Source organism: Carcharhinus amblyrhynchos, unplaced genomic scaffold (genome assembly GCF_965287045.1).
Source record: "Carcharhinus amblyrhynchos unplaced genomic scaffold, sCarAmb.v2.hapA chromosome_162, whole genome shotgun sequence".
Taxonomy (NCBI): Eukaryota; Metazoa; Chordata; class Chondrichthyes; order Carcharhiniformes; family Carcharhinidae; genus Carcharhinus; species Carcharhinus amblyrhynchos.
In genome coordinates, this window is record NW_027649902.1 from 65001 (window position 1) to 90500 (window position 25500).

General features: G+C 50.8%; 1 protein-coding gene across 1 annotated transcript in view; it reads right to left on the reverse strand.

The window, feature by feature from the left end:
• Positions 1 to 1678: 1678 nt before the first annotated feature.
• LOC145338752 (pyruvate carboxylase, mitochondrial-like) overlaps positions 1679 to 25500 on the reverse strand; it is a 247177-nt gene continuing 223355 nt past the window's right edge. The window contains exons 11-12 of the mRNA XM_080183141.1: positions 3118 to 3300; positions 1679 to 1762 (exon numbers count right to left, since the gene is read on the reverse strand). Coding sequence (XP_080039267.1) covers positions 1679 to 1762; positions 3118 to 3300 — 267 coding nt within the window. The remainder of the gene's footprint in view (positions 1763 to 3117; positions 3301 to 25500) is intronic.

Here is a 25500-nt window from a genome sequence, read left to right on the forward strand (position 1 = left end):
GAGAAGAAGGTGACCTAATTGAGGCGGACAAGATGATCAGAGGGTGGACAGTGAGAGCCTTTTTCCTCGGATGGTGAGGGCTAACGCGAGGGGACATAGCTTTAAATTGAGGGGTGGTAATTATAGGGCGGAGGTAGGTTCTTGACTCAGAGGGCGTGGAATGCCCTGCCTGCAGCAGTTGTGGACTCGCCAACTTTAAGGGCGTTCAAATGGTCAGTGGATAGGCATATGGAGAACATTGGAATAGTTTAGGTTAGAGGGTCATTAGATTGGTTCCACTGGTCGGCGCAACATCGAGGGCCGAATGGCCTGTACTGTGCTGGAATGTTCTATCTCTGACGCCCCCACCCCCCGTCCCGCAACCTTCACCACCCTGTCGGCTGGAGAGAGGAGGCAGCGAGTCCTTCAGTGACTCAGGGCTCAGACACAAACACAGCCCCTCGTAGATCTCACCAAGGACTCCACATCTAAAGGTAGCCGAGCTTCCCTTTGGATCCCAACCCAAATCCCTACGGATTCTGGTGTGGTATCCCAGCCCTGCTCGCAGCGCGGTTCTGTGGCAATGATTCATACAGGCGAATAAAGAACAAGGAAAGTTCCAGCACAGGAGCAGGCCCCTCCTGCACCCACCATGCTGCCCCCGACTGAACTAAAACCCCCTACCCTTCCGGGGACCGTATCTCTCTGTTCCCATCCTATTTGTCAAGACATTCCTTAAAACTCACTATCGTATCCGCTTCCACTCCCTTCCCCGGTAGTGAGTTCCAGGCACCCACCACCCTCTGTGTAAAAAACTTGCCTTGTACATCTCCTCTAAACCTTGCCCCTCGCACCTTAACCCTGTGCCCCCCCGCGTAATTGACTCTTCTACCCTGGGGGGGAAAAGCTCCACTCTGTCCCTCATCATCTTGTAGACTTCTATCAGGTCTCCCCCTCAACCTCCAGTGAGAACAAACCAAGTTTTCTCCAACCTCTCCGCATAGCCAATGCCCTCCATACCAGGGGCAACATCCTGGTAAATCTCTTTTGTACCCTCCCCAAAGCACCCACCACTCTCTGTGTAAAGAGAAAACTTGCCTCGGACATCTCCCTTGTCCCTCGCACCTTAAACCTGTGCCCCCCCGCGTAATTGACTCTTCCACCCTGGGGGGAAAAGCTTCTGACTGTCCACTCTGTCCCTCATCATCTTCTAAACCTCGATCAGGTCAACCTCCGTCACTCCAGTGAGAACAAACCAATTTCTCCAACCTCTCCTCATAGCTAATGCCCTCCGTACCAGGGCAACATCCTGGTAAATCTTTTCTGTAACCCTCTCCAAAGCCTCCACATCCTTCTGGTAGTGTGGGCGACCAGAATTGAACACTATATTCCAAGTGCGGCCTCACTAAGGTTCTATAAAGCTTCAACATGACTTGCCAATTTTTGAACTCAGTGCCCCCGGCCGATGAAGGCAAGCATGCCGGGTGCCTTCTTGACTACCTTCTCCACCTGAAGAGTACGCACATGATATCAATCTCATTGCAGTCTTCCCACGCCAGACATTTTTATTTCGTATCGACCTCTGACCCTGGCCAAACGGGTCGATTTGATTGACACATTTCCCCCCCCAACAATCCCCCCAACTGCTGCCCAACTAACCAAGGCGAATTCCAAATGTGTTGTTACGAATGCCTCTCCGCTACGGGCGCTGTTCCGGGTTGTCCGTCTCGGCCTGCCCTTCCCAGGCCCCGATCGAACGTCGCCAACTTTTGTACGACAACTTCTGACAGTATTTGGTGGTTCAGACTTAACCAGGTCAAACTCTCTCGATGCAGATGGCAACAAATTGGGCACGTCATAAGAACATAAGAAATAGGAGCAGGAGTAGGGCCATCTGGCCCCTCGAGCCTGCCCCGCCATTCAATAACATCATGGCTGATCTGAAGTGGATCAGTTCCACTTTCCTGCTTTCTCCCCTTAATTCCCCTGTCTATCAGAAACCTATCTACCCGTGACTTAAATATATTGAGCGAGGCAGCCTCCACCACTTCAACGGGCAGGGAATTCCAGAGATTCACCATCCTTTGAGTGAAGAAGTTCCTCCTCAATACATAAAATACATAAGAACATAAGAAATAGGAGCAGGAGTAGGGCCATCCAGCCCTTTGAGCCTGCCCCGCCATTCAATAAGATCATGGCTGATCTGAAGTGGATCAGTTCCACTTTCTCCCCATAACCCTTAATTCCCCTGTCTATCAGAAACCTGTCTACCCGTGACTTAAATATATTTAGCGAGGCAGCCTCCACCAGTTCAATGGGCAGAGAATTCCAGAGATTCACCACCCTTTGAGTGAAGAAGTTCCTCCTCAACTCTGTTCTAAACCGCCCCCCCTTATCCTGAGGCTGTGCCCTCTAGTCCTACTGTCCTTTCTAAGCAGGAAGAATCTCTCTACCTCTACCCTATCCAGCCCCTTCATTATCTTATACGCCTCTATAAGATCCCCCCTCATCCTTCTAAACTCCAACGAGTACAGACCCAGTCTATTTAGTCTCTCTTCATAGTCCAACCCCCTCATCTCCGGTACCAGCCGAGTGAACCTCCTCTGCGCTCCCTCCAAGGCCAAAATATCCTTGCGTAAGTGCGGCGACCAAAACTGCACACAGTACTCCAGCTGCGGCCTCACCAGTGCCCTGTACAGTTGCAGCAAGATCTCCCTGCTTTTATATTCTATCCCCCCTCGCGATAAAGGCCAGCATCCCATTCGCCTTCCTGATCACCTGCTGCACCTGCGGACTGGGTTTTTGCGACTCGTGCACAAGGACGCCCAGGTCCCTCTGCACCGTAGCACGCTGCAGCTTTTCGCCCTTTAAATAGTAATCCCTCCTGCTATTATTTCTACCAAAGTGGGCAACCTCGCACTTGCTAATGTTATACTCCATCATTGACGTTGAGGTACGAGTCACACAGATCAGCACATCAGTAATTGTCAACCCCATAGCCGGGAGCAAGGGGAGACTCCGATCGATAACCCATCGAGACAAAACAGAATGGGACTCGTCCGCAACACACTCCTGGCTCGCCTCCTGCCCCCCACCCCCCACGCCGGGGGTTGGGGGGGGTGGGGGGTGAGTTCTTACCTTCACCCCTCGGATCCGGAACTCGGCCAGCGCCCGGTTCAGCTTGGAGGCAGCCGTGGCGTGGTCCTTGCCGTGGGCGATCACCTTCACCAACAGCGAGTCGTAGTGCGGCGAGATCAGCGCCCCCTGGAAGGCCGAGGCGATGTCCAGGCGGATACCCATCCCTTCTCCGCTGCGGAAAACCTGCCGGTGGCGGGGAGAGAGAGAGAGAGAGACAGAGGAGAGGTCAGACAAAGGGTTGGGGAGAATTCCTTTCTCTCCCACAAAACTTGTCCCATCTCGCAAACCAGCCTCCCATCCACTGACTCCGTCTACACTTCCCGCTGCCTCGGGGAAAAGCAGCCGGCATAATCAAGGACCCCCCCACACACACCCCGGACATTCTCTCTTCCACCTTCTTCCGTCGGGAAAAAGATACAAAAGTCTGAGGTCCCGTACCGACCGACTCAAGAACAGCTTCTTCCCTGCTGCTGTCAGACTTTTGAATGGACCTACCTCGCATTAAGTTGATCTTTCTCTACACCCTCGCTGTGACTGTAACACTACATTCTGCACCCTCTCCTTTCCTTCTCTATGAACGGTATGCTTTGTGTAGCGCGCAAGAAACAATACTTTTCACTGTATCCCAATACATGTGACAATAATAAATCAAATATTAAGTTGATCTTTCTCTACACCCTCGCTGTGACTGTAACACTACATTCCGCACCCTCTCCTTTCCTTCTCTATGAACGGTATGCTTTGTCTGTACAACGCCCAAGAAATAATACTTTACACTGTATCCCAATTGGACTACTTTCTTTGGAGACCGAGGGGTGATCTTACAGAGGTCTGTAAGATCGAGGGAGACGAGGATAGGGGGAATCCACATAGTCTATTTCACCCGGGGGTTGGGGAATCGGGAACTAAGAACATAAGAACATAAGAAATAGGAGCAGGAGTAGGCCATCTAGCCCCTCGAGCCTGCCCCGCCATTCAATAAGTGTCGAGTATAGGGCTAACGGGAGGACTTTGAATAGTGTGGATGAACAGAGGGATCTAGGTGTGTGTGTACATAGATCCCTGAAAGTTGGGAATCAAGTAGATAAGGTTGTTAAGAAGGCGTACGGTGTCTTGGCGTTTATTGGTAGGGGGATTGAATTTAGGAGTCGCAGTGTAATGTTGCAACTGTACACTACTCTAGTGCGGCCGCACTTGGAGTACTGTGTGCAGTTCTGGTCCCCGCATTACAAGAAGGATGTGGAGGCGTTGGAGAGGGTGCAGAGGAGGTTTACTAGGATGTTGCCTGGTATGGTGGGGAGGTCCTATGAGGAGAGACTGAGGGATCTAGGGTTGTTTTCGTTGGGAAGAAGGCGGCTAAGAGGGGATCTTATTGAAACATATAAGATGATTAGAGGTTTAGATAGGGTGGATAGTGATAGCCTTTTTCCTCGGATGGAGAAAGCTAGCACGAGGGGGCATGACTTTAAATTAAGGGGGGGTAGCTACAGGACGGATGTCAGGGGTAGGTTCTTTACCCAGCGGGTGGTGAGGGATTGGAATGCCCTGCCTGCTGCAGTTGTAGATGCGTCTAGTTTGGGGGCGTTTAAGAGATCTCTGGATAGGTTTATGGACGAAAAGGGATTGGTATAGGCTAGTGGGTCATTGTTTTTGTAACTGGTCGGCGCAACATCGTGGGCCGAAGGGCCTGTTCTGCGCTGTAATGTTCTATGTTCTATGTTCTATGTTCTATTTAAGATCATGGCTGATCTGTCGTGGCTCAGTTCCACATTCCCGCCCTCTCCCCATAACCCTCAATCCCCTCTCTTATCAAAAACCCATCAACCCGCGTCTTAAAAATATTTAGCGAGGCAGCCTCCACCACTTCAACGGGCAGAGAATTCCAGAGATTCACCACCCTTTGAGTGAAGAAGTTCCTCCTCAACTCCGTTCTAAACCGCCCCCCCCCTTTATCTTGAGGCTGTGCCCCCTAGTCCTACTGTCCTTTCTGAGCGGGAAGAGTCTCTCCACCTCTATCCTATCCATCCCATTCATCATCTTATACGTCTCAATGAGATCTCCCCTCATTCTTCTAAACTCCAACGAGTACAAGCCTAGTTTATTCAGCCTCTCCTCATAGCTCAACCCCCTCAACTCCGGTATCAGCCGAGTAAACCTGAGTATTCCCTCGTAAACTAGAGGGCAGAGGGTTACGTTAAGAGAGGAAAGAGCGAATGGGAAACCGAGGGGCGACATTTTTACACAGAGGGTGGTCCTCCAGAACCTGGGGGTGGGGGGGTGTTGGTCACAGTCCGAGGATTGGGGGGTAGATCATTTAGGATGGACGTTTCCTCGCCCGGCGAGCCTGTGGAATTCATTCCCACGGGAAGTCGTTGATGCCAAAACGTTGGGCTGGACAGAACACTTGGGGGCCAACGGGATCAAAGGGGGGAAACAGGATGAGGCTTATTGGGTTGGGCGACCAGCCACGATGGATGGCGGAGCAGGCTCGATGGGCCCAATGGCTCCGATCTCCTATCTTTCTCTGATGGAGTTTCCCAAGGACGGGGGGGTGGGGGAAATCTCACTGAAACTTACGGAATACTGCGAGGCCCGCATAAAGCGGACGCGGGGAAGACGTTTCCATGAGTCGGGGAGACCGGCACGGCCTCAGGGGGTGAAGGGACGGCCCTTTGGAGCCGAGACGGGGAGGGATTTCTCCAGCCGGAGGGTGCATCTGTGGGATTCGTCACCGCAGAGGAGGCGGGTTGGGGGGGGAGGGGGGGGGGTGTCACTGAGCGTATCGAAGAACGAAGAAAAGTACCGCACTGGATCGCCTGTGCCGATCATGATGCCCCAACTAAACCGTGTGCGTCGGAGACAGAGATGGATACGTTCCCGATTGGTGAGGGGATCAAACCTCACGGGGAAAAGGCGGGAGAACGGGGTGGAGGAACGTGGCGGGGCAGATTCGATGGGCCGAGTGGCCTCGTTCGGCTTCTATAAGTTATAACCTCTCTTGTTGCGGGCCGGCTGGGCTTTTCCCGTTTGAGTTTCCGGTTTCCAGCAACCCCCCCCGAGAGTCTCTCCGCTGCTTAAATGTTGAGTTTGGATATCAAACCCTCTCTCCGCTCGCACTCTCTGAAGACTTGATTGCCTGTAAAGACTCGGATTCCAACCATTCCCTCGTAATTGAGTCCGTGTCTATACGCGAACACAGCTCCTCACTGACCTGACGAAGGAGCAGCGCTCCGAAAGCTCGAGCTACCAAATAAACCCAGTGCTGCGAGACTTCTTACTGTACTCTATGAACAGTATGCTTTGTCTGTACAGCACACAAGAAACAATGCTTTACACTGTATCCCAATACATGTGGGAGTAATTAATAAAATCAAATATTAAGTTGATCTTTCTCTACACCCTCTCTGTGGCTGTAACTCTACATTCCACACCCCCTCCTTTCCTTCTCTATGAACGGTATGCTGTGTCTGTACAGTGCGCAAGAAACAATACTTTTCACTGTATCCCAGTACATGCGACAATAATAAATCAAATCAAATATTAAGTTGATCTTTCTCTACACCCTCGCTGTGACTGTAACACTACATTCTGCACCCTCTCCTTTCCTTCTCTATGAACGGTATGCTTTGTCTGTATAGCGCGCAAGAAACAATACTTTTCACTGTATCCCAGTACATGTGACAACAATAAATCAAATCAAATATTAAGTTGATCTTTCTCTATACCCTCGCTGTGACTGTAACATTACATTCTGCACCCTCTCCTTTCTTTCTCCCCATGTACTCTATGAACAGTATGCTTTGCCTGGATGGCGCAAGAAACAATACTTTTCACTGCATCCCAATACATGTGACAATAATAAATCAAATCAAATATTAAGTTGATCTTTCTCTACACCCTCGCTGTGACTGTAACCCTACATTCTGCACCCTTCTCTATGAACGGTATGCTTTGTCTGTACAGGCGACAGTAATAAATCAAAAAGGAAAGAAAGGCGGGGGGGTTGCTGGTGCGATCGAGGTACAGACCAAGGGACACGGACACGCGAACTGCATCCCGTCCGCACCCATGTGAGTGGCTGTCGCGGGAAAGCACTCCAAGCAGCTCGGAGTAACGCTGACACGACCGTGCTTCAGAACTTAATCGCCCAGAAAGTAAAACAACCATTCTCCTTGTGCGAGGATGATCATTGCGGTCGGGAAGTCACACTCCGTATTTCAACTCTCCGAGTGACAGGAGTGGTGTTGGAGAATCGCACAAATTAAATGAGCATCATAAAAAATTGATCGCCCATCAATCCACAGAATTACACTTCCTTTTCTCTCTGTCTCTGTCTCTCTCTCCTCTCACAGGCGATGTGCCCCCCATCCCCCACACCACCCCGCAGCCCCCACCTCCCCGCAGCCCCCACCCACCGCCCCCACCTCCCCCCCCCCACCCCCACCCTCCAGGGCGGCTGAACCGTCACCGCCCTCTAGGAGTCTGGAGAGTCTGCAGAAGGATCTAGATAGGCTGGGCGAATGGGCCAGGAACTGGCAAATGGAATTTAATGTTGGCAAGTGCGAGGTGGTCCACTTTGGTAGGAAGAATGGTAGGAAGGACTATTACTTACGGGGCGAAAAACTGCAGCAGGCGACGGTGCAGAGGGACCTCGGGGTCCTTGTGCATGAGTCGCAAAAGCCCAGCCTGCAGGTGCAGCAGGTGGTCAGGAAGGCGAATGGGATGCTGGCCTTCATAGCGAGGGGGATTGAATATAAAAGTAGGGAGGTCTTGCTGCAGCTGTATAGGGCATTGGTGAGGCCGCAACTGGAGTACTGTGTGCAGTTTTGGGCGCCGTACTTACGCAAGGATATTTTGGCCTTGGAGGGAGTGCAGAGGAGGTTTACTAGGCTGATGCCGGAGTTGAGGGGGTTGAGCTATGAGGAGAGGCTGAATAAACTAGGCTTGTACTCGTTAGAGTTTAGAAGAATGAGGGGAGATCTCATTGAGACGTATAAGATGATGAATGGGATGGATAGGATAGAGGTGGAGAGACTCTTCCCGCTCAGAAAGGACAGTAGGACTAGGGGGCACAGCCTCAAGATAAAGGGGGGGGCGGTTTAGAACGGAGTTGAGGAGGAACTTCTTCACTCAAAGGGTGGTGAATCTCTGGAATTCTCTGCCCGTTGAAGTGGTGGAGGCTGCCTCGCTAAATATTTTTAAGACGCGGGTTGATGGGTTTTTGATAAGAGAGGGGATTAAGGGTTATGGGGAGAGGGCGGGAATGTGGAACTGAGCCACGACAGATCAGCCATGATCTTATTGAATGGCGGGGCAGGCTCGAAGGGCTAGATGGCCTACTCCTGCTCCTATTTCTTATGTTCTTATGTTCTCTAAGAGTGAATTAGGCCACCCGGCACCTCCCACACCCGTTGGGTCTGCTCTCTGGCCCTGCAAGCAAGGCTGACACTCCTGAAGTCCCGGCAGTACAGAAGGAGGCTGTTCAGCCCATCGGGCCTGCGCCGACAGCAGTCCCACCCGGGGCCTCCCCCGCCCCCACTCCCGCACACGCAGTTACCCTGCTCGACCCCTGACACCAAGGCCGGAATTTGAGCGCCCCCCACCCCTCCCCCCCCACCACCGGAATCAGAGAGGAGGAGAATGGAACGGTCCGTTAGCCTCGGGCGGGATTTTGATGTTTCGGGACGAGAGAGGGCGTGGAATCCCACCCCAAAGGAGCAATTTAGCACGGCCAATCCACCCAACCTGCACATCTTTGGACACTAAGGGACAATTTAGCATGGCCAATCCACCTAACCTGCACATCTTTGGACACTAAGGGACAATTTAGCGTGGCCAATCCACCCAACCTGCACATCTTTGGACACTAAGGGACAATTTAGCATGGCCAATCCACCCAACCTGCACATCTTTGGACACTAAGGGGCAATTTAGCATGGCCAATCCACCCAACCTGCACATCTTTGGACACTAAGGGGCAATTTAGCATGGCCAATCCACCTAACCCGCACATCTTTGGACACTAAGGGGCAATTTAGCATGGCCAATCCACCCAACCTGCACATCTTTGGACACTAAGGGGCAATTTAGCATGGCCAATCCACCCAACCTGCACATCTTTGGACACTAAGGGACAATTTAGCACGGCCAATCCACCCTAACCTGCACATCTTTGGACACTAAGGGGTAATTTAGCACGGCCAATCCACCTAACCCGCACATCTTTGGACACTAAGGGGTAATTTAGCATGGCCAATCCACCTAACCTGCACATCTTTGGACACTAAGAGGCAATTTAGCATGGCCAATCCACCTAACCTGCACATCTTTGGACACTAAGAGGCAATTTAGCATGGCCAATCCACCTAACCAGCACATCTTTGGACACTAAGGGGCAATTTAGCATGGCCAATCCCCGTAACCTGCACATCTTTGGACACTAAGGGACAATTTAGCATGGCCAATCCACCTAACCCGCACATCTTTGGGAGGAAACTTGAGGAACTGGAGGAAATCCACCCATGGATTGGCCATGCTAAATTGTCCCTTAGTTTCCAAAGATGTGTAGGTTAGGTGAATTGGCCATACTAAATGTGCCGGGTTAGGTGGATAGGGCGGAGGAAATTGTCTGGGTAGGATTCTCTTTCGGAGAGTTGCACATCTCTCCAACGGGCTGAAAGGCCTCATTCTGTACTGTCAAAAACTATAAATAAACCTGCTTCATCCCCCATTCCCCATTCAACAAAAGATCAAATCCGAGGGAGAGAGAGAGCGAGAGAGAGGGAGAGAGGTTGGGGCGAGAGCGGGAAAGAGAGAGGAGTAGGGAGGGGGCCAGTGAGAGAGAGAGATACAGTGAGAGAGAGAGTGAGCAAAAGACAGAAACAGAGAGACAGAGAGAGAGAGTGATATCGAGACAAAGGGAGAGAGAGAGTGAGCAAGAGACAGAAACAGAGAGACAGAGAGAGAGAAAGCGATATAGAGAGAGAGAGACAGGGAGAGGAAGAGAGAGAGACAGGGAGAGGAAGAGAGAGAGACAGAGAAAGAGAGACAGAATGAGAGAGACAGAGACAAAGAGACAGAGAGACAGAAGGACAGAGACAGAGAGACTCAGGGAGAGAGAGAGAATCAAAGAGAGAGAGTCATAGAGAGAGAGAGATTGAGAGAGAAAGAGAGAGAGACATTGAGGGAGACAGCGAGTGAATCAGAGAGAGAGAGACTGAGAGAGTCAGAGAGAGAGAGAATCAAAGACAGAGAGAGGGTCACAGAGAGAGAGAGATTGAGAGAGAAAGAGAGAGAGAGACATTGAGAGAGAGAGAGTGAGAGAATCAGAGAGAGAGAGGATCAAAGAGAGAGAGTCAGCGTGAGAGAGAGATTGAGAGAGAGAGAGACAGAGAGGGAGAGAGACAGAGAGAGTCAGAGAGAGAGAGAATCAAAGAGAGAGAGTCACAGAGAGAGAGAGATTGAGAGAGAAAGAGAGAGAGACATTGAGAGAAAGAGAGTGAGAGAATCAGAGAGAGACAGAGACATTGAGAGAGAGAGAGAGTCAGAGAGAGAGCCATTGAGAGAGAGAGAGAGAGAGAGAGCCATTGAGAGAGAGAGAGAGTGAGAGCGAGAGTAGGCGGATAAGCAATCACTTTCCCTCAGCTGACAAACACTCTTAACACGATTTCCGAAACTGGGCCTTTCAAAATGAAGTGAAAGAGACAGAGTGAAAGGCCATTTCAGGAAATTCAATTCTCTGTCAGGATAATGGAACGGGGTCACCCAGGGGGAGGTGGCGGGGAGTGCGTCTCGGTGTGTGTGTGTGTGTGTGTGTGGGGGTGGGGGGAGGGGAGGCAGGAGGGTGCCTGGAACACCAGTGTATGAAGTGCAAGAGGCAAAAATGATGGAAGGCGACTCAATTGCTGTGAAGAAGTGTTCTCAAGGCTCAGCAGTCGCCCGGCAGAACATTGCGACAAGCACTAAAATAAAGCCCATTAACTGTGGAAAGACTGAGCTGAAGGGAATGATGCGTGTCATGTACAATGGCGCCAATAACTCACACCGTCATTTCCCAGGGTTTCTCCTCAGCAACACTGGAAAGCGGCACTGATGGGCATGTCTCGGCAATTGAAGACTCGGCAAGCTTCCTCTGGGAATCGCAGCTTAAGGCAAATTAATGTGGCCTGGATTGGGAGGCATGCCTTATGAGGATAGGTTGAGGGAGCTGGGTCTCTTCTCCCTGGAGAGATGAAGGTTGAGAGGCGACCTGATAGAGGTTTATAAGATGTTGAGAGGTATAGATAGGGTGGATTCTCGGAGGCTATTTCCCAGGGCTGAAATAAGAACATAAGAACATAAGAAATAGGAGCAGGAGTAGGCCATCTAGCCCTTTGAGCCTGCCCCGCCATTCAATAAGATCATGGCTGATCTGTCGTGGCTCAGTTCCACATTCCCGCCCTCTCCCCATAACCCTTAATCCCCTCTCTTATCAAAAACCCATCAACCCGCTTCTTGAAAATATTTAGCGAGGCAGCCTCCACCACTTCAACGGGCAGAGAATTCCAGAGATTCACCACCCTTTGAGTGAAGAAGTTCCTCCTCAACTCCGTTCTAAACCGCCCCCCCTTTATCTTGAGGCTGTGCCCCCTAGTCCTACTGTCTTTTTTGAGCGGGAAGAGTCTCTCTACCTCTATCCTATCCATCCCATTCATCATCTTATACGTCTCAATGAGATCTCCCCTCATTCTTCTAAACTCTAACGAGTACAAGCCTAGTTTATTCAGCAAGTTTATAATGGTCGCTACGAGAGGGACACAGGTTTAAGGTGCTGGGGAGCAGGTACAGAGGAGATGTCAGGGGTATGTTTTTCACTCAGAGGGTGGTGAGTGAGTGGAATCGGCTGCTGTCAATGGTGGTGGAGACGAAATCGTTGGGGTCTTTTAAGAGACTTCTGGATGAGTACATGGGATTTAATGGGATTGAGGGTTATAGATAGGTAGGGATAGGATCGGCGCAACTTGTGGGCCGAAGAGCCTGTTTGTGCTGTAGTTTTTCTATGTTTCTAACTCAAAGACTAGACCCAACTGCGTCAACAGCGACCCCACACATTCCAAACAAAAAATCTTTTTATTCATTCGTGGGGCATGGGCGCCGCGGACTGGTCATCATTTATTGTCCATCCCTCGCTGCAGCGCAGCCGCTGCCTCACGGCGCCAGGGGCCCGGGTTCGATTCCCGGCCTCGGGTCACTGTCAGTGTGGAGTCTACACGTTCTCCCTGTGTCTGTGTGGGTTTCCTCCACCTGCTCCGGTTTCCTCCCACACTCCAAAGATGTGCAGGTTAGGTGGATTGGCCGTGCTAAATTGTCCCTTAGTGTCCAAAGATGTGTAGGTTAGGTGGATTGGCCATGCTAAATTGCCCCTTAGTGTCCAAAGATGTGTAGGTTAGGTGGATTGGCCATGCTAAATTGCCCCTTAGCGTCCAAAGATGTGTAGGTTAGGTGGATTGGCCATGCTAAATTGTCCCTTAGTGTCCAAAGATGTGCGGGTTAGGTGGATTGGCCATGCTAAATTGCCCCTTAGTGTCCAAAGGTGTGTGGGTTGGGTGGATTGGCCAGGCTAAATTGCCCCTTAGTGTCCAAAGATGTGTAGGTTAGGTGGATTGGCCATGCTAAATTGTCCCTTAGTGTCCAAAGATGTGTAGGTTAGGTGGATTGGCCATGCTAAATTGCCCCTTAGTGTCCAAAGATGTGTGGGTTGGGTGGATTAGCCATGCCAACATCAGCCTCTCATCCATTGACTCTGTCTACAGTTCCTGCTGCCTCGGGGAAAAGCAGCCGGCATAATCAAGGACCCCCCCACACACCCCGGACATTCTCTCTTCCACCTTCTTCTGTTGGGAAAAAGAGACAGAAGTCTGAGGTCACGTACCGACCGACTCAAGAACAGCTTCTTTCCTGCTGCTGTCAGACTTTTGAATGGACCTACCTTGCAATAAGCTGATCTTTCCCTACACCCTCGCTGTGACTGTAACACTACGTTCTGCACTCTCTCCTTTCCTTCTCTATGAACGGTATGCTTTGTCTGTACGGGGCGCAAGAAACAACACTTTTCACTGAATCCCAATACATGTGCCAATAATAAATCAAATCAAATATTAAGTTCACCTTTCTCTACACCCTCGCTGTGACTGTAACACTACATTTCACACCCTCTCCTTTCCTTCTCTATGAACGGTATGATTTGTCTGTATAGCGCGCAAAAAGCAACACTTTTCACTGTATCCCAGTACATGTGACAATAATAAATCAAATCAGAATATCCCTGGCTTTATTAGCTCCTGGAAACTGAAGTTTATTAAAGTGCATTTATGATTGGCACAAGTCGGGTTACATTAACACTGCGGTGAAGTTACTGTGAAAATTCTCTAGTTGCCACACTCTGGTGCCTGTTTGGGTACACGGGGGGGAGAATTTAGCACGGCCAATGCACCCTAACCAGTGCGTCTTTCGAACTGGGGGAGGGAACCCACGCAGATGGGGTTGGGGGGACTGTCAAAAATCCTGGAACTCCCTCCCTAGCAGCGCCGTGGCTGTACCTACACGGGGACAGCAGCCGGCTCAAGGTGATAGCTGGCCCACCAGATTCTCAAGGGGGCAATTAGGGATGGGGAGCAAATATACCAGCCCAGGCCAGCGACGAGGAAGATAAACTCAATAATTAAGCAGTGACGGGCTTTGGGGGAACTGCGAGGTGCTGTGCGGCACTGCAGAAAGGCAAGATTCCTTTGATGGTTTTACCCACAGAATCTTTTGTTTTAGGTCCCAGCTCCCCTGCTTGGCACAGGAGTGCACTTACATTCACGAGCTGAGGGCTTACCCGCTCTCCTCGGAGGAGAGCCTGTCTGCCAGTCTGAAGCAGCACTTTGTAATCACCCTCGGAGCTGATCCGCACCCACTCGGCCTTGGTTCCGGCAACGACCTGTCGCCGCACGGAATGCTCCCGGAGCCAAAATAAAGCTGCCTTTTTCCCCTGCGGATCCGCAGATGGTTTCTCCGTCCGCCAGCTGCAATTTCATCCTGGGTTTAAAATATCACCACGGCCAATCCACCGTAACCTGCACATCTTTGGACACTAAGGGGCAATTTAACATGGCCAATCCACCTAACCTGCACATCTTTGGACACAAAGGGGCAATTTAGCATGGCCAATCCACCAAACCTGCACATCTTTGGACACTAAGGGAGAACTTAGCATGGCCAATCCACCTAACCTGCACATCTTTGGACGCTAAGGGGCAATTTAGCATGGCCAATCCACCTAACCTGCACATCTTTGGACACAAAGGGGCAATTTAGCATGGCCAATCCACCTGACCTGCACATCTTTGGACACTAAGGGACAATTTAGCATGGCCAATCCACCTGACCCGCACATCTTTGGACACTAAGGGACAATTTAGCATGGCCAATCCACCTGACCCGCACATCTTTGGACACTAAGGGACAATTTAGCATGGCCAATCCACCTAACCTACACATCTTTGGACACTAAGGGGCAATTTAGCATGGCCAATCCACCTAACCTACACATCTTTGGAACACGGGAGGAAATCGGAGCACCCAGAGGAAACCCACACAGGCATGGTGGGCAGAACATGCAAACTCCCCACAGTAAATGGCCCGAGGCCAGTCTTGAACCCGGGGTCCCTGGCGCTGCGAGGTAGCAGTGCTAACCACTGTGCCACCCGAGGAAGGAGGTATGGGCGCTTCCTTAATCACTTCCGTGATGTGTCAGCCATAGACAGTAGCAGATGGCGGCTGGTAACATAATGTGATGAATGTGAAGCATCAGCTTATGAAACCGAGTGGGCTAACTGCTTTAATAGCTGCTTTTGTGAACCTTATTGGCATGCCAAGCACAGGGGGGGCACTGAGATCTTAGCATTAGTCAAAATTTGCTTCCCAGACCTTGTGTACTCAGCAACAATACAACAGTAGAATGTCAGGCATCAGGGGCCAGATCAGAAATGCCAAGATATTTTTGATTTGATTTGATTTGATTTGATTTATTATTGTCACATGTATTGGGATACAGTGAAAAGTGTTGTTTCTTGCGCGCTACACAGGCAAAGCATACCGTTCATAGAGAAGGAAAGGAGGGTGCAGAATGTCGTGTTACAGTCACAGCGAGGGTGTAAAGAAAGATCAGCTTAATATTTGATTTGATTTATTATTGCCACATGTATTGGGACACAATGAAAAGCATTGTTTCTTGCGCGCTCTTCAGGCAAAGCATACTGTTCATAGAGTAAGTAGGGGAGAAGGAAAGGAGAGGGTGCAGAATGTAGTGTTACAGTCACAGCGAGGGTGTAGAGAAAGATCAGCTTAATATTTGATTTGATTTATTATTGTCACATGTATTGGGACACAATGAAAAGTATTGTTTCTTGCATGCTCTTCAAGCAAAGCATACTGTTCATAGAGTACGTAGGGGAGAAGGAAAGGAGAGGGTGCAGAATGTAGCGTTACAGTCACAGCGAGGGTGTAGAGAAAGATCAACTTAATATTTGATTTGATTTATTATTGGCGCATGCATCGGGATACTGTGAAAAGTATTGTTTCTTGTGCACTGTACAGGCAAAGCATACCATTCATAGAGAAGGAAAGGAGAGGTTGCAGAATGTAGTGTTACAGTCACAGCTAGGGTGTCAAGAAAGATCAGCTTAATATTGGATTTGATTTATTATTGGCGCATGTATTGGGATACAGTGAAAAGTATTGTTTCTTGTGCGCTATACAGACAAAGCATGCCATTCATAGAGAGCGTAGGGGAGAAGGAAAGGAGAGAGTGCAGAATATAGTGTTACAGTCATAGCTAGAGTGTAGAGAAAGATCAACTTAATGCGAGGTAGGTCCATTCAAAAGTCTGACAGCAGCAGGGAAGAAGCTGTTCTTGAGTCGGTCGGTACGGGACCTCAGACTTTTGTATCTTTTTCCCGACAGAAGAAGGTGGAAGAGAGAATGTCCGGGGTGTGTGGGGGGGGTCCTTGATTATGCCGGCTGCTTTTCCCCGAGGCAGCGGGAAGTGTAGACGGAGTCAATGGATGGGAGGCTGGTTTGTGTGATGGGACTGGGCTACGTTCACCACCCTTTGTAGTTCCTTGCGGTCTTGGGCAGAGCAGGAACCCAGACCAAGCTGTGATACAACCAGAAAGGATGCTTTCTGTGGGGCATCTGTAAAAGTTGGTGAGAGTCATAGCTGACATGCCGAATTTCCTTCGTCTTCTGAGAAAGTAGAGGCGTTGGTGGGGCTTTCTTAACTACAGTGTTTAATGCAGTTAGTTTTGAGCCTAACTTTCACATTTGATATTGACACTAGTAAGAACAGATGGTGTTTCACTCCGGGTACAATTTAAGACACCCACCAGGAAGTTTCTATCAGAACAAACTTAATTTAAGAGCTGTGTGGTGCTGGCAATTTCTCCCCTTGTCTGTGTGGGTTTCCTCTGGGTACTCCAGTTTCCTCCCACAGTCCAAAGATGTGTAGGTTAGGTGGATTGGCCATGCTAAATTGCCCCTTAGTGTCCAAAGATGTGTAGATTAGGTGGATTGGCCATGCTAAATTGTCCCTTAGTGCCCAAAGATGTGTAGATTAGGTGGATTGGCCATGCTAAATTACTCCTTATTGTCTAAAGATGTGTAGGTTGGGTGGATTTGCCATGCTAAATTGCCCCTTAAGTGTCCAAAGATGTGCAGGTTGGGTGGATTGGCCATGCTAAATTGCCCCTTAGTGTCCAAAGATGTGTAGATTAGGTGGATTGGCCATTGTAAATTGCTCCTTATTGTCTAAAGATGTGTAGGTTGGGTGGATTTGCCATGCTAAATTGCCCCTTAGTGTCCAAAGATGTGTAGATTAGGTGGATTGGCCATGCTAAATTGCTCCTTAGTGTCTAAAGATGTGTAGGTTGGGTGGATTGGCCATGCTAAATTGCCCCTTAGTGTCCAAAGATGTGTAGGTTAGGTGGATTGGCCATGCTAAATTGCTCCTTAGTGTCTAAAGATGTGTAGGTTGGGTGGATTGGCCATGCTAAATTGCCCCTTAGTGTCTAAAGATGTGCAGGTTGGGTGGATTGGCCATGCTAAATTGCCCCTTAGTGTCCAAAGATGTGTAGATTAGGTGGATTGGCCATGCTAAATTGCCCCTTAGTGTCCAAAGATGTGCAGGTTGGGTGGATTGGCTATACTGAATTGCCATGCAACCTGCACATCTTTGGACACTAAGGAGCAATTTAGCATGGCCAATCCACCTAACCTACACATCTTTGGGCTTTGGGGGGATACCGGAGCACCCAGAGGAAACCCACGCAGACACGGAGGGGAGGATGTGCGGACTCCACACAGACGGTGACCCGAGGCCGGGAATCGGACCTGCGTCCCTGGCGCTGTGAAGCAGCAGCGCTAACCCCACTGCGCCACCGTGTCGCCCATAAACCTAAACTCGGGGGGAGGGGGGGGGTGGGGAGAAAGACCGGTAAATGACCTTTTAACCTCGAGAACCAGCTTGGGGAAGTGACACCACCCCCTCCCACAGCAAAACCCCCACCTCAAAAAAATAAATAATCCTTGCTGCTTGTACCTGGGGGGGGGGGGGGGGGTGCGCAGTGACCAGTGCCGTAGGGAGGGGAGCTCCAGCCTGCGATGAGGCAGAGGGATACGGCGGAGAGGGGTTGCGGGGGGGTGGGGGGGGAGAGGCCAGGTTAAACAGGAAGAGCAAACAGACGATGAGGTGTAATTAAAATTGTGTAAACACGTAGACGTTACAGATCAGAAATAATTACAGGCACTCTCCTGCCAGCCCCCGTGACACGGCAGACGTCCCTGAACTGAGCCGCAAGCCAGCGACACAATCAAACACGTACGATTACCAACTTTAATTAAAAGCAGCCAAATTCTCTCTTGCGTGACGGGGTGGCGTGCACTGAATATTTTATCAGGCGCTGGCGGGGAAGAGTTACTGAGCTGGCCGACACTACACGATCCCGTTTGTGCTCGGCCGGGGATTTCTCACGTTGCGCCGCTGGTTTTGAGATCGACAGGCCCCTCCCCAGAACCCCCTGACTCTCTCCCACCCCACCCCGGAGTTGATCTGATTTATTATTGTCACGCAGGGGTTTTGCGGCGTGGAAACAGGCCCTTCGGCCCAACTCGTCCACGCTGCCCCCTTTATTGTTAAACCACTCAGCTAGTCCCAGTTGCCCGCGTTTGGCCCGTATCCCTCTACACCCGTGTAACTGTCTAAACGCTTTTTAAAAGACAAAATTGTACCCCCCTCTACGACTGCCTCTGGCAGCTCGTTCCAGACACTCACCACCCTCTGTGTGAAAACATTGCCCCTCTGGACAATTTTATATCTCTCCCCTCTCACCTTAAACCCTCTAGTTTTAGACTCCCCTACCTTTGGGGAAAAGATATTGACTATCTAGCTGATCTGTGCCCCTCATTATTTTATAGACCTCTATAAGATCACCCCTCTACACTTCAGAGAAAAAAGTCCCAGTCTATCCAGCCTCTCCTTATAACTCAATCCATCAAGTCCCGGTAGCATCCTAGTAAATCTTTTCTGCGCTCTTTCTAGTTTAATAATATCCTTTCTATAATAGGGTGACCAGAACTGTACACAGTATTCCAAGTGTGGCCTTACCAATGTCTTGTACAACTTCAACAAGACGTCCCAACTCCTGTATTCAATGTTCTGACCAATGAAACCAAGCTTGCCAAGTGCCTTCTTCACCACTCTGTCCACTTTCAAGGAGCTATGAACCTGGACCCCTAGATCTCTCTGTTCTGTAACTCTCCCCTACCATGAACTGAGCTCAAATGCAATTTAAGTGCACTGAGTGCGGTTCTTTGCCCCATTTCAATCCACCAAAGTGCATCACCTGACAGTTATCTGAATTAAACTGGAGAGAAGCGGTTTAGAACGGAGTTGAGGAGGAACTTCTTCACTCAAAGGGTGGTGAATCTCTGGAATTCTCTGCCCGTTGAAGTGGTGGAGGCTGCCTCGCTAAACATTTTTAAGACGCGGGTTGATGGGTTTTTGATAAGAGAGGGGATTAAGGGTTATGGGGAGAGGGCGGGAAAGTGGAACTGAGCCACGACAGATCAGCCATGATCTTATTGAATGGCGGGGCAGGCTCGAAGGGCTGGATGGCCTACTCCTGCTCCTATTTCTTATGTTCTTATGTTCTTATGAGAAGCGAACTCTCCCAACATACACAAAAAAAGCGCTCTCTTAACAAGTTGCTGTCAGAACAGAGAGAACTTGGGGGCTGCCGGGAAGAATGCACTTTGTCAAAGTTTTCCAACTCACACTCATCAGGCCAATGGCAAGATTACCAATAAGAAGTACATAGGACATAGAACATTACAGCACAGTACAGGCCCTTCGGCCCTCGATGTTGTGCCGACCAGTGGAACCAATCTAATGACCCTCTAACCTAAACTATTCCAATGTTATCCGTTTGCCTATCCACTGACCATTTGAACGCCCTTAAAGTTGGCGAGTCCACAACTGCTGCAGGCAGGGCATTCCACGCCCTCTGAGTCAAGAACCTACCTCCGTCCTATAATTACCACCCCTCAATTTAAAGCTGTGTCCCCTCGTGTTAGCCGTCACCATCCGAGGGAAAAAGGCTCTCACTCTCCACCCTCTGATCATCTTGTATGCCTCAATGAGCTCACCTTGTAACCTTCTTCTCTCCAATGAAAATAACCTCAAGTCCCTCAGCCTTTGCTCATAAGATCTTACAACACCAGGTTGAAGTCCAACCAGTTTCATAGAATCATAGAACCCTACAGTGCAGAAAGAGGCCATTCGGCCCATCGAGTCTGCACCGAACACAATCCCAACCAGGCCCGACCCCCATAATCCTACACATTTACCCACTAATCCCTCTAACCAACGCATCTCAGGACACTAAGGGGCAATTTTAGCATGGCCAATCAACCTAACCCGCACATCTTTGGACTGTGGGAGGAAACCGGAGCACCCGGAGGAAACCCACGCAGACACGAGGAGAATGTGCAAACTCCACACAGACAGTGACCCGAGCCGGGATTCGAACCCGGGCCCCTGAAGCTGTGAAGCAGCAGTGTTAACCCACTGTGCCGCCGTTTATTGGATTTTAATGGAGTTCTTACTGTGTCCAAGTAAGACTTTAATGGACTTCTTACTTACCCCAGTCCAACGGCCGGCATCAAGATTACCAATCTCAGGGGAAACAGCAACTTTATGTGGCGCGAAAAGAGGATGCTGACTGGTTGGCAGGTGGGCTCTGGTACTGCTGTTGCCACGAATGCACCAGTGGGTAGTGGCTGACAGTTAACTGACAAGTGCTGTTTGAAAACGTTAAGACAAGACAGCACGGCTCGGATTGAGCGAGCAGTTCAATTCCCCAACGGGGGGTGGGGGGGGCTACGAAATTTCCTGACTGTGTGCGGACAGTGCGCCTTAGGGCGGCATGGTGGTTAGCGTTGCTGCGTCACAGTGCCGGGAACCCAGGTTCCCTTCTGGCCTCGGGCTACTGTGTGCGGAGTCTGCACATTCTCCCCGTGTCTGCGTGGGTTTCCTCCGGGTGCTCCAGTTTCCTCCCACAGTCCAAAGATGTGCGGGTCAGGTTGATTGGCCTGAGTGTCAGGGGGATTAGCACAGTAAATGCATGGGGTTACTGGAATGGGGCCTGGCTGGATTGTGACCAGTGCAGACTCGATGGGCCAAATGGCCTTCTACTGCACTGTAAGGATTCTACGAAAGCACCTGAAATAGAATAGAACCCTACAGTGCAGAAAGAGGCCCTTCGGCCCATTGAGTCTGCACTGAACACAATCCCACCCAGGCCCTAACCCCATGTCCCTACATATTACACCCGCTAATCCCGCTAACCTATGCATCCCTGGATACTAAGGGGCAATTTCTTAGCATGGCCAATCATCCTGGCCCGCACATCTTTAGGCTGTGGGAGGAAACCAGAGCACCCGGAGGAAACCCACGCAGACACGAGGAGAATGTGCAAACTCCACACAGACAGTGACCCCAAGCCGGGAATCGAACCCAGGACCCTGGAGCTGTGAAGCAGCAGTGCTAACCACTGTGCTACCGTGCCGCCCCTGAGGAATGAACCAGCGAATGGCTGCCATTTATTGAGTTTTGGTGAAACAGGCGCAATGCGCATATCTGTCCTTCCTGTCTACAAAGGGAAAGCTTCAAGCGAATATCTTTTTTCAGCCCAAACAACAGGGTTAACGAACCGTGGAGCACTTTCCCGCTGAGGACGTGACTTCAAACAGAATGAAATAAATATCGGGAAAAGGGAAGAGGCAGGATAATGAGACTAGACAGTTCCATTCAGAATATAAGAACATAAGAAATAGGAGCAGGAGTAGGGCCATCTAGCCCTTCGAGCCTGCCCCGCCATTCAATAAGATCATGGCTGATCTGAAGTGGATCAGTTCCACTTTCCCGCTTTCTCCCCTGTCTATCAGAAACCTATCTACCCGTGACTTAAATATATTCAGCGAGGCAGCCCCCACCACTTCAACGGGCAGAGAATTCCAGAGATTCACCACCCTTTTGAGTGTCCACTTCATCGCGCTGACGTAGACAATCTCCTACGTCTTGTTGACACGGAGGGGTCCTTGCGCCGGTTCACGTGAGTCGCGGTCACCTCAGAGATGGCGGCTCCGCGCGAGACTCCTTCTCCTCTGCCGCCCCCGGCAGTGGGAGATCTCCCCCCCCTCCCCCCCGCTGCCGCCTGACCGCACTCTGCGCAGCAACCACCCCCCCCGCCCCCCCGCCGATATCCGGGTCAGCACCCCCTCCGCGCGCAATTCTTTCCATCGGGAAGTGTTTCCTCAGCTTCCTTCTCGCTGGGCGCACACACTTCCACACACAGAGGCAGCAAGTTAATTTTACCAGTGAGGGCAGGGAGGTTCTTTATCAATCAACGTACGCAACAGGAAAAAAAAAGTGCTATCTGGAAATTGCTTCTGGGGTAATTAAAGATCCTTTGGGAGATAAACCACGCGGGGCTGTTTCACCCCAGTGTGTGGCAAGGTCAATGACTACCTTCCTTTCCAGCTCACACCTCCACATCGAGGCGTTCCCCGTCGTCTCTCATTGCTGTCTGCGGTACGTGTTTGTCCCTGAGTGATCTGGGACTGCCTCCACAATCAGCCCAAGATTAACTCATACCGAGCCATCTCTTTTGTGCTCTGCCTGTCCCTCTCTCTGTCAGCCTGCGTGCGAGCAGGTTTCAAACCTGGTTTGCAAAGCGACAACGAGGGCGGCACGGTGGGATCACTGCTGCTGCCTCACAGCTCCAGGGAACCTGGGTTCGAATCCCGGCTCGGGTCACTGTCAAGTGTGGAGTTTGCGCATTCTCCCCATGTCCTCCGGGTGCTCCACTTTCAGGGAACGTAGAACACTACAGCACAAACAGGCCCTTCGGCCCACAAGTTGCACCGATCATATCCATACCTACCAAGCCACAGAACTATCTGTAACTCCCAATCCCATTAGATCCCATGTACTCATCCAGAAGTCTTTTAAAAGACCCCAGCGAGTTCGCCTCCACCACCACCGACGGCAGCCGATTCCACTCACTCACCACCCTCTGAGTGAGAAACTTACCCCTGACATCTCCTCTGTACCTGCTCCCCAGCACCTTAAACCTGTGTCCCTCTCGTAGTGACCATTTCAGCCCTGGGAAATAGCCTCCGAGAATCCACCCTATCTATTCCTCTCAACATTTTATAAACCTCTATCAGGTCACCTCTCAACCTTCGTCTCTCCAGGGAGAAGAGACCGAGCTCCCTCAACCTATCCTCATAAGGCATGCCTCCCAATCCAGGCAACATCCTTGTAAATCTCCTCTGCACCCTCTCAATAGCTTCCACATCCTTCCTGTAGTGAGGCGACCAGAACTGCGCACAGTACTCCAAGTGGGGTCTGACAAGGGTCCTATTTCCTTCCCACAGTCCAAAGATGTGCAGGTTAGGTAGATTGGCCATGCTAAATTGCCCCTTAGTGTCCAAAGATGTGCAGGTTAAGTGGATTGGCCATGCTAAATTGCCCCTTAGTGTCCAAAGGTGTGCAGGTTAGGTGGATTGGCCATGCTAAATTGTCCCTTAGTGTCCAAAGATGTGTAGGTTAGGTGGATTGGCCATGCTAAATTGCCCCTTAGTGTCCAAAGATGAGCAGGTTAGGTGGATTGGCCATGCTAAATTGCCCTTTAGTGTCCCAAGATGTGTAGGTTAGGTGGATTGGCCATGCTAAATTGCCCATTAGTGTCCCAAGATGTGTAGGTTAGGTGGATTGGCCATGCTAAATTGCCCTTTAGTGTCCGAAGATGTGCAGGTTAGGTGGATTGGCCGTGCTAAATTGCCCCTTAGTGTCCAAAGATGTGTAGGTTTGGTGGATTGGCCATGCTAAATTGCCCTTTAGTGTCCAAAGATGTGCAGGTTAGGTGGATTGGCCATGCTAAATTGCCCTTTAGTGTCCGAAGATGTGCAGGTTAGGTGGATTGGCCATGCTCAATTGCCCCTTAGTGTCCCGGGATGCATAGGTTACAGGGATTAGTGGGTAAATATGTGGGGGTGTGGGGATAGGGCCTGGTTGGGATTGTGGTTGGTGCAGGCTCGATGGGCCGAATGGCCTCTTTCTGCACTGTCGGGTTCTATGATTGTATGAAAGAAATGCAGCATAGCGACAGGCCCTCCAAGCATGTGCCAATCATGGTGCCCTAACTCAACTCAATCCTTCTACACTTACTCAGTCCCTCTACTCCCTCCCTATTCATGTCCCCATCCAGATGCCTCTGAAATGTTGCTAATGTTCCTGCTTCCGCCACCTCCCTCTGGCAGCGCGTTCCCGGCACCCACCCCTCTCTGTGTGAAAAACTACCCCCGCACATCTCCCTTAAACATACCCCCCGCCCCCCCCCCCACCTTGAACCTGTGACCCCCCCGTGAAATTGACCCTTCCACCCTGGGGGGGGGGGGGAAGAGCCCCTGACTATCCACCCTGCCTCCTCCTCTGCCTCTCCTAAGATCTCAAAGACTCCCGACGGTGCAGGAGTTATCTCCCTTCATGCACGAGACACGGGCGCATCGCTCTCTGGGCCGGCATTTACTTCCCGTCTCTCGCCGGCCTTGGAACGAAGCGGCTCGTTTGGCCACGCAGCTCAGCAAGCGCGTCTTTCGGACTGCGGGAGGGAACCGGAGCACCCGGAGGAAACCCAGGCAGGCACACGGGGAGGAGAACGTGCAGACTCCGCGCAGACAGCGACCCGTGGCGGGAATCGGACCCAGCTCCCTGGCGCTGTGGGGCAGCGGCGCTCACCCTCCGCGCCACCGCACTGTTGGTTCCTTGCGAGCGGGTCTCGCTCCAGATTTAAGACGACCATCCACCTACACCCAGGTATCCACCTACACCCAGGTATCCACCTTCCCGTCGTTCTTCTGCCTCAAGAGTGAGATTTAAAACCCAGTTACACCTCAGCCGTGGCCTGCGTTTGCCCTTTTAGCAGGGGAGTCACGTGGAATGAATTTCAGTGGCTCTTTTAAGCAGCGGGACGCTCCATTTTAATAACTACCTGAGACCATTAGAGGGGGAGGATGAAATAATGTGATTTTCTGCGGATCCCTGCTGGGAGCTGGCCGTCAGTAGACAATCCAATCCCAGAGATGACGGCTAATGAAGTATGTGTTATGATGTACACAGCCAGGTAGCATTGTCACTGCGTTTTCAAATCCCCAATTAACGGAAATATCTTAAAACCCAACAGCCTTGGAATTGTTTTCATTTCGCTGCAGCTGTAACGTGCAACCACAGAATCCCCACAGGAGGCCACTCAGCCCATCGAGCTCGCACTGACTCTATGGAAGAACATCCGTTCCAGACCCTCTCCCCCCTCGCTCTTTCCCTGCACATTCAGCATGGCCAATCCACCCTAACCTGCACATCTTTGGACACTAAGAGGCAATTTAGCCTGGCCAATCCACCTAACCTGCACATCTTTGGACACTAAGAGGCAATTTAGCATGGCCAATCCACCTAACCTGCACATCTTTGGACACTAAGGGACAATTTAGCATGGCCAATCCGCCCTAACCTGCACACCTTTGGACACTAAGGGGCAATTTAGCATGGCCAATCCACCTAACCCACACATCTTTGGACACTAAGGGACAATTTAGCATGGCCAATCCACCTAACCTGCACATCTTTGGACACTAAGGGACAATTTAGCATGGCCAATCCCCCTAACCTGCACATCTTTGGACACTAAGGGGGCAATTTAGCATGGCCAATCCACCCTAACCTGCACATCTTTGGACACTAAG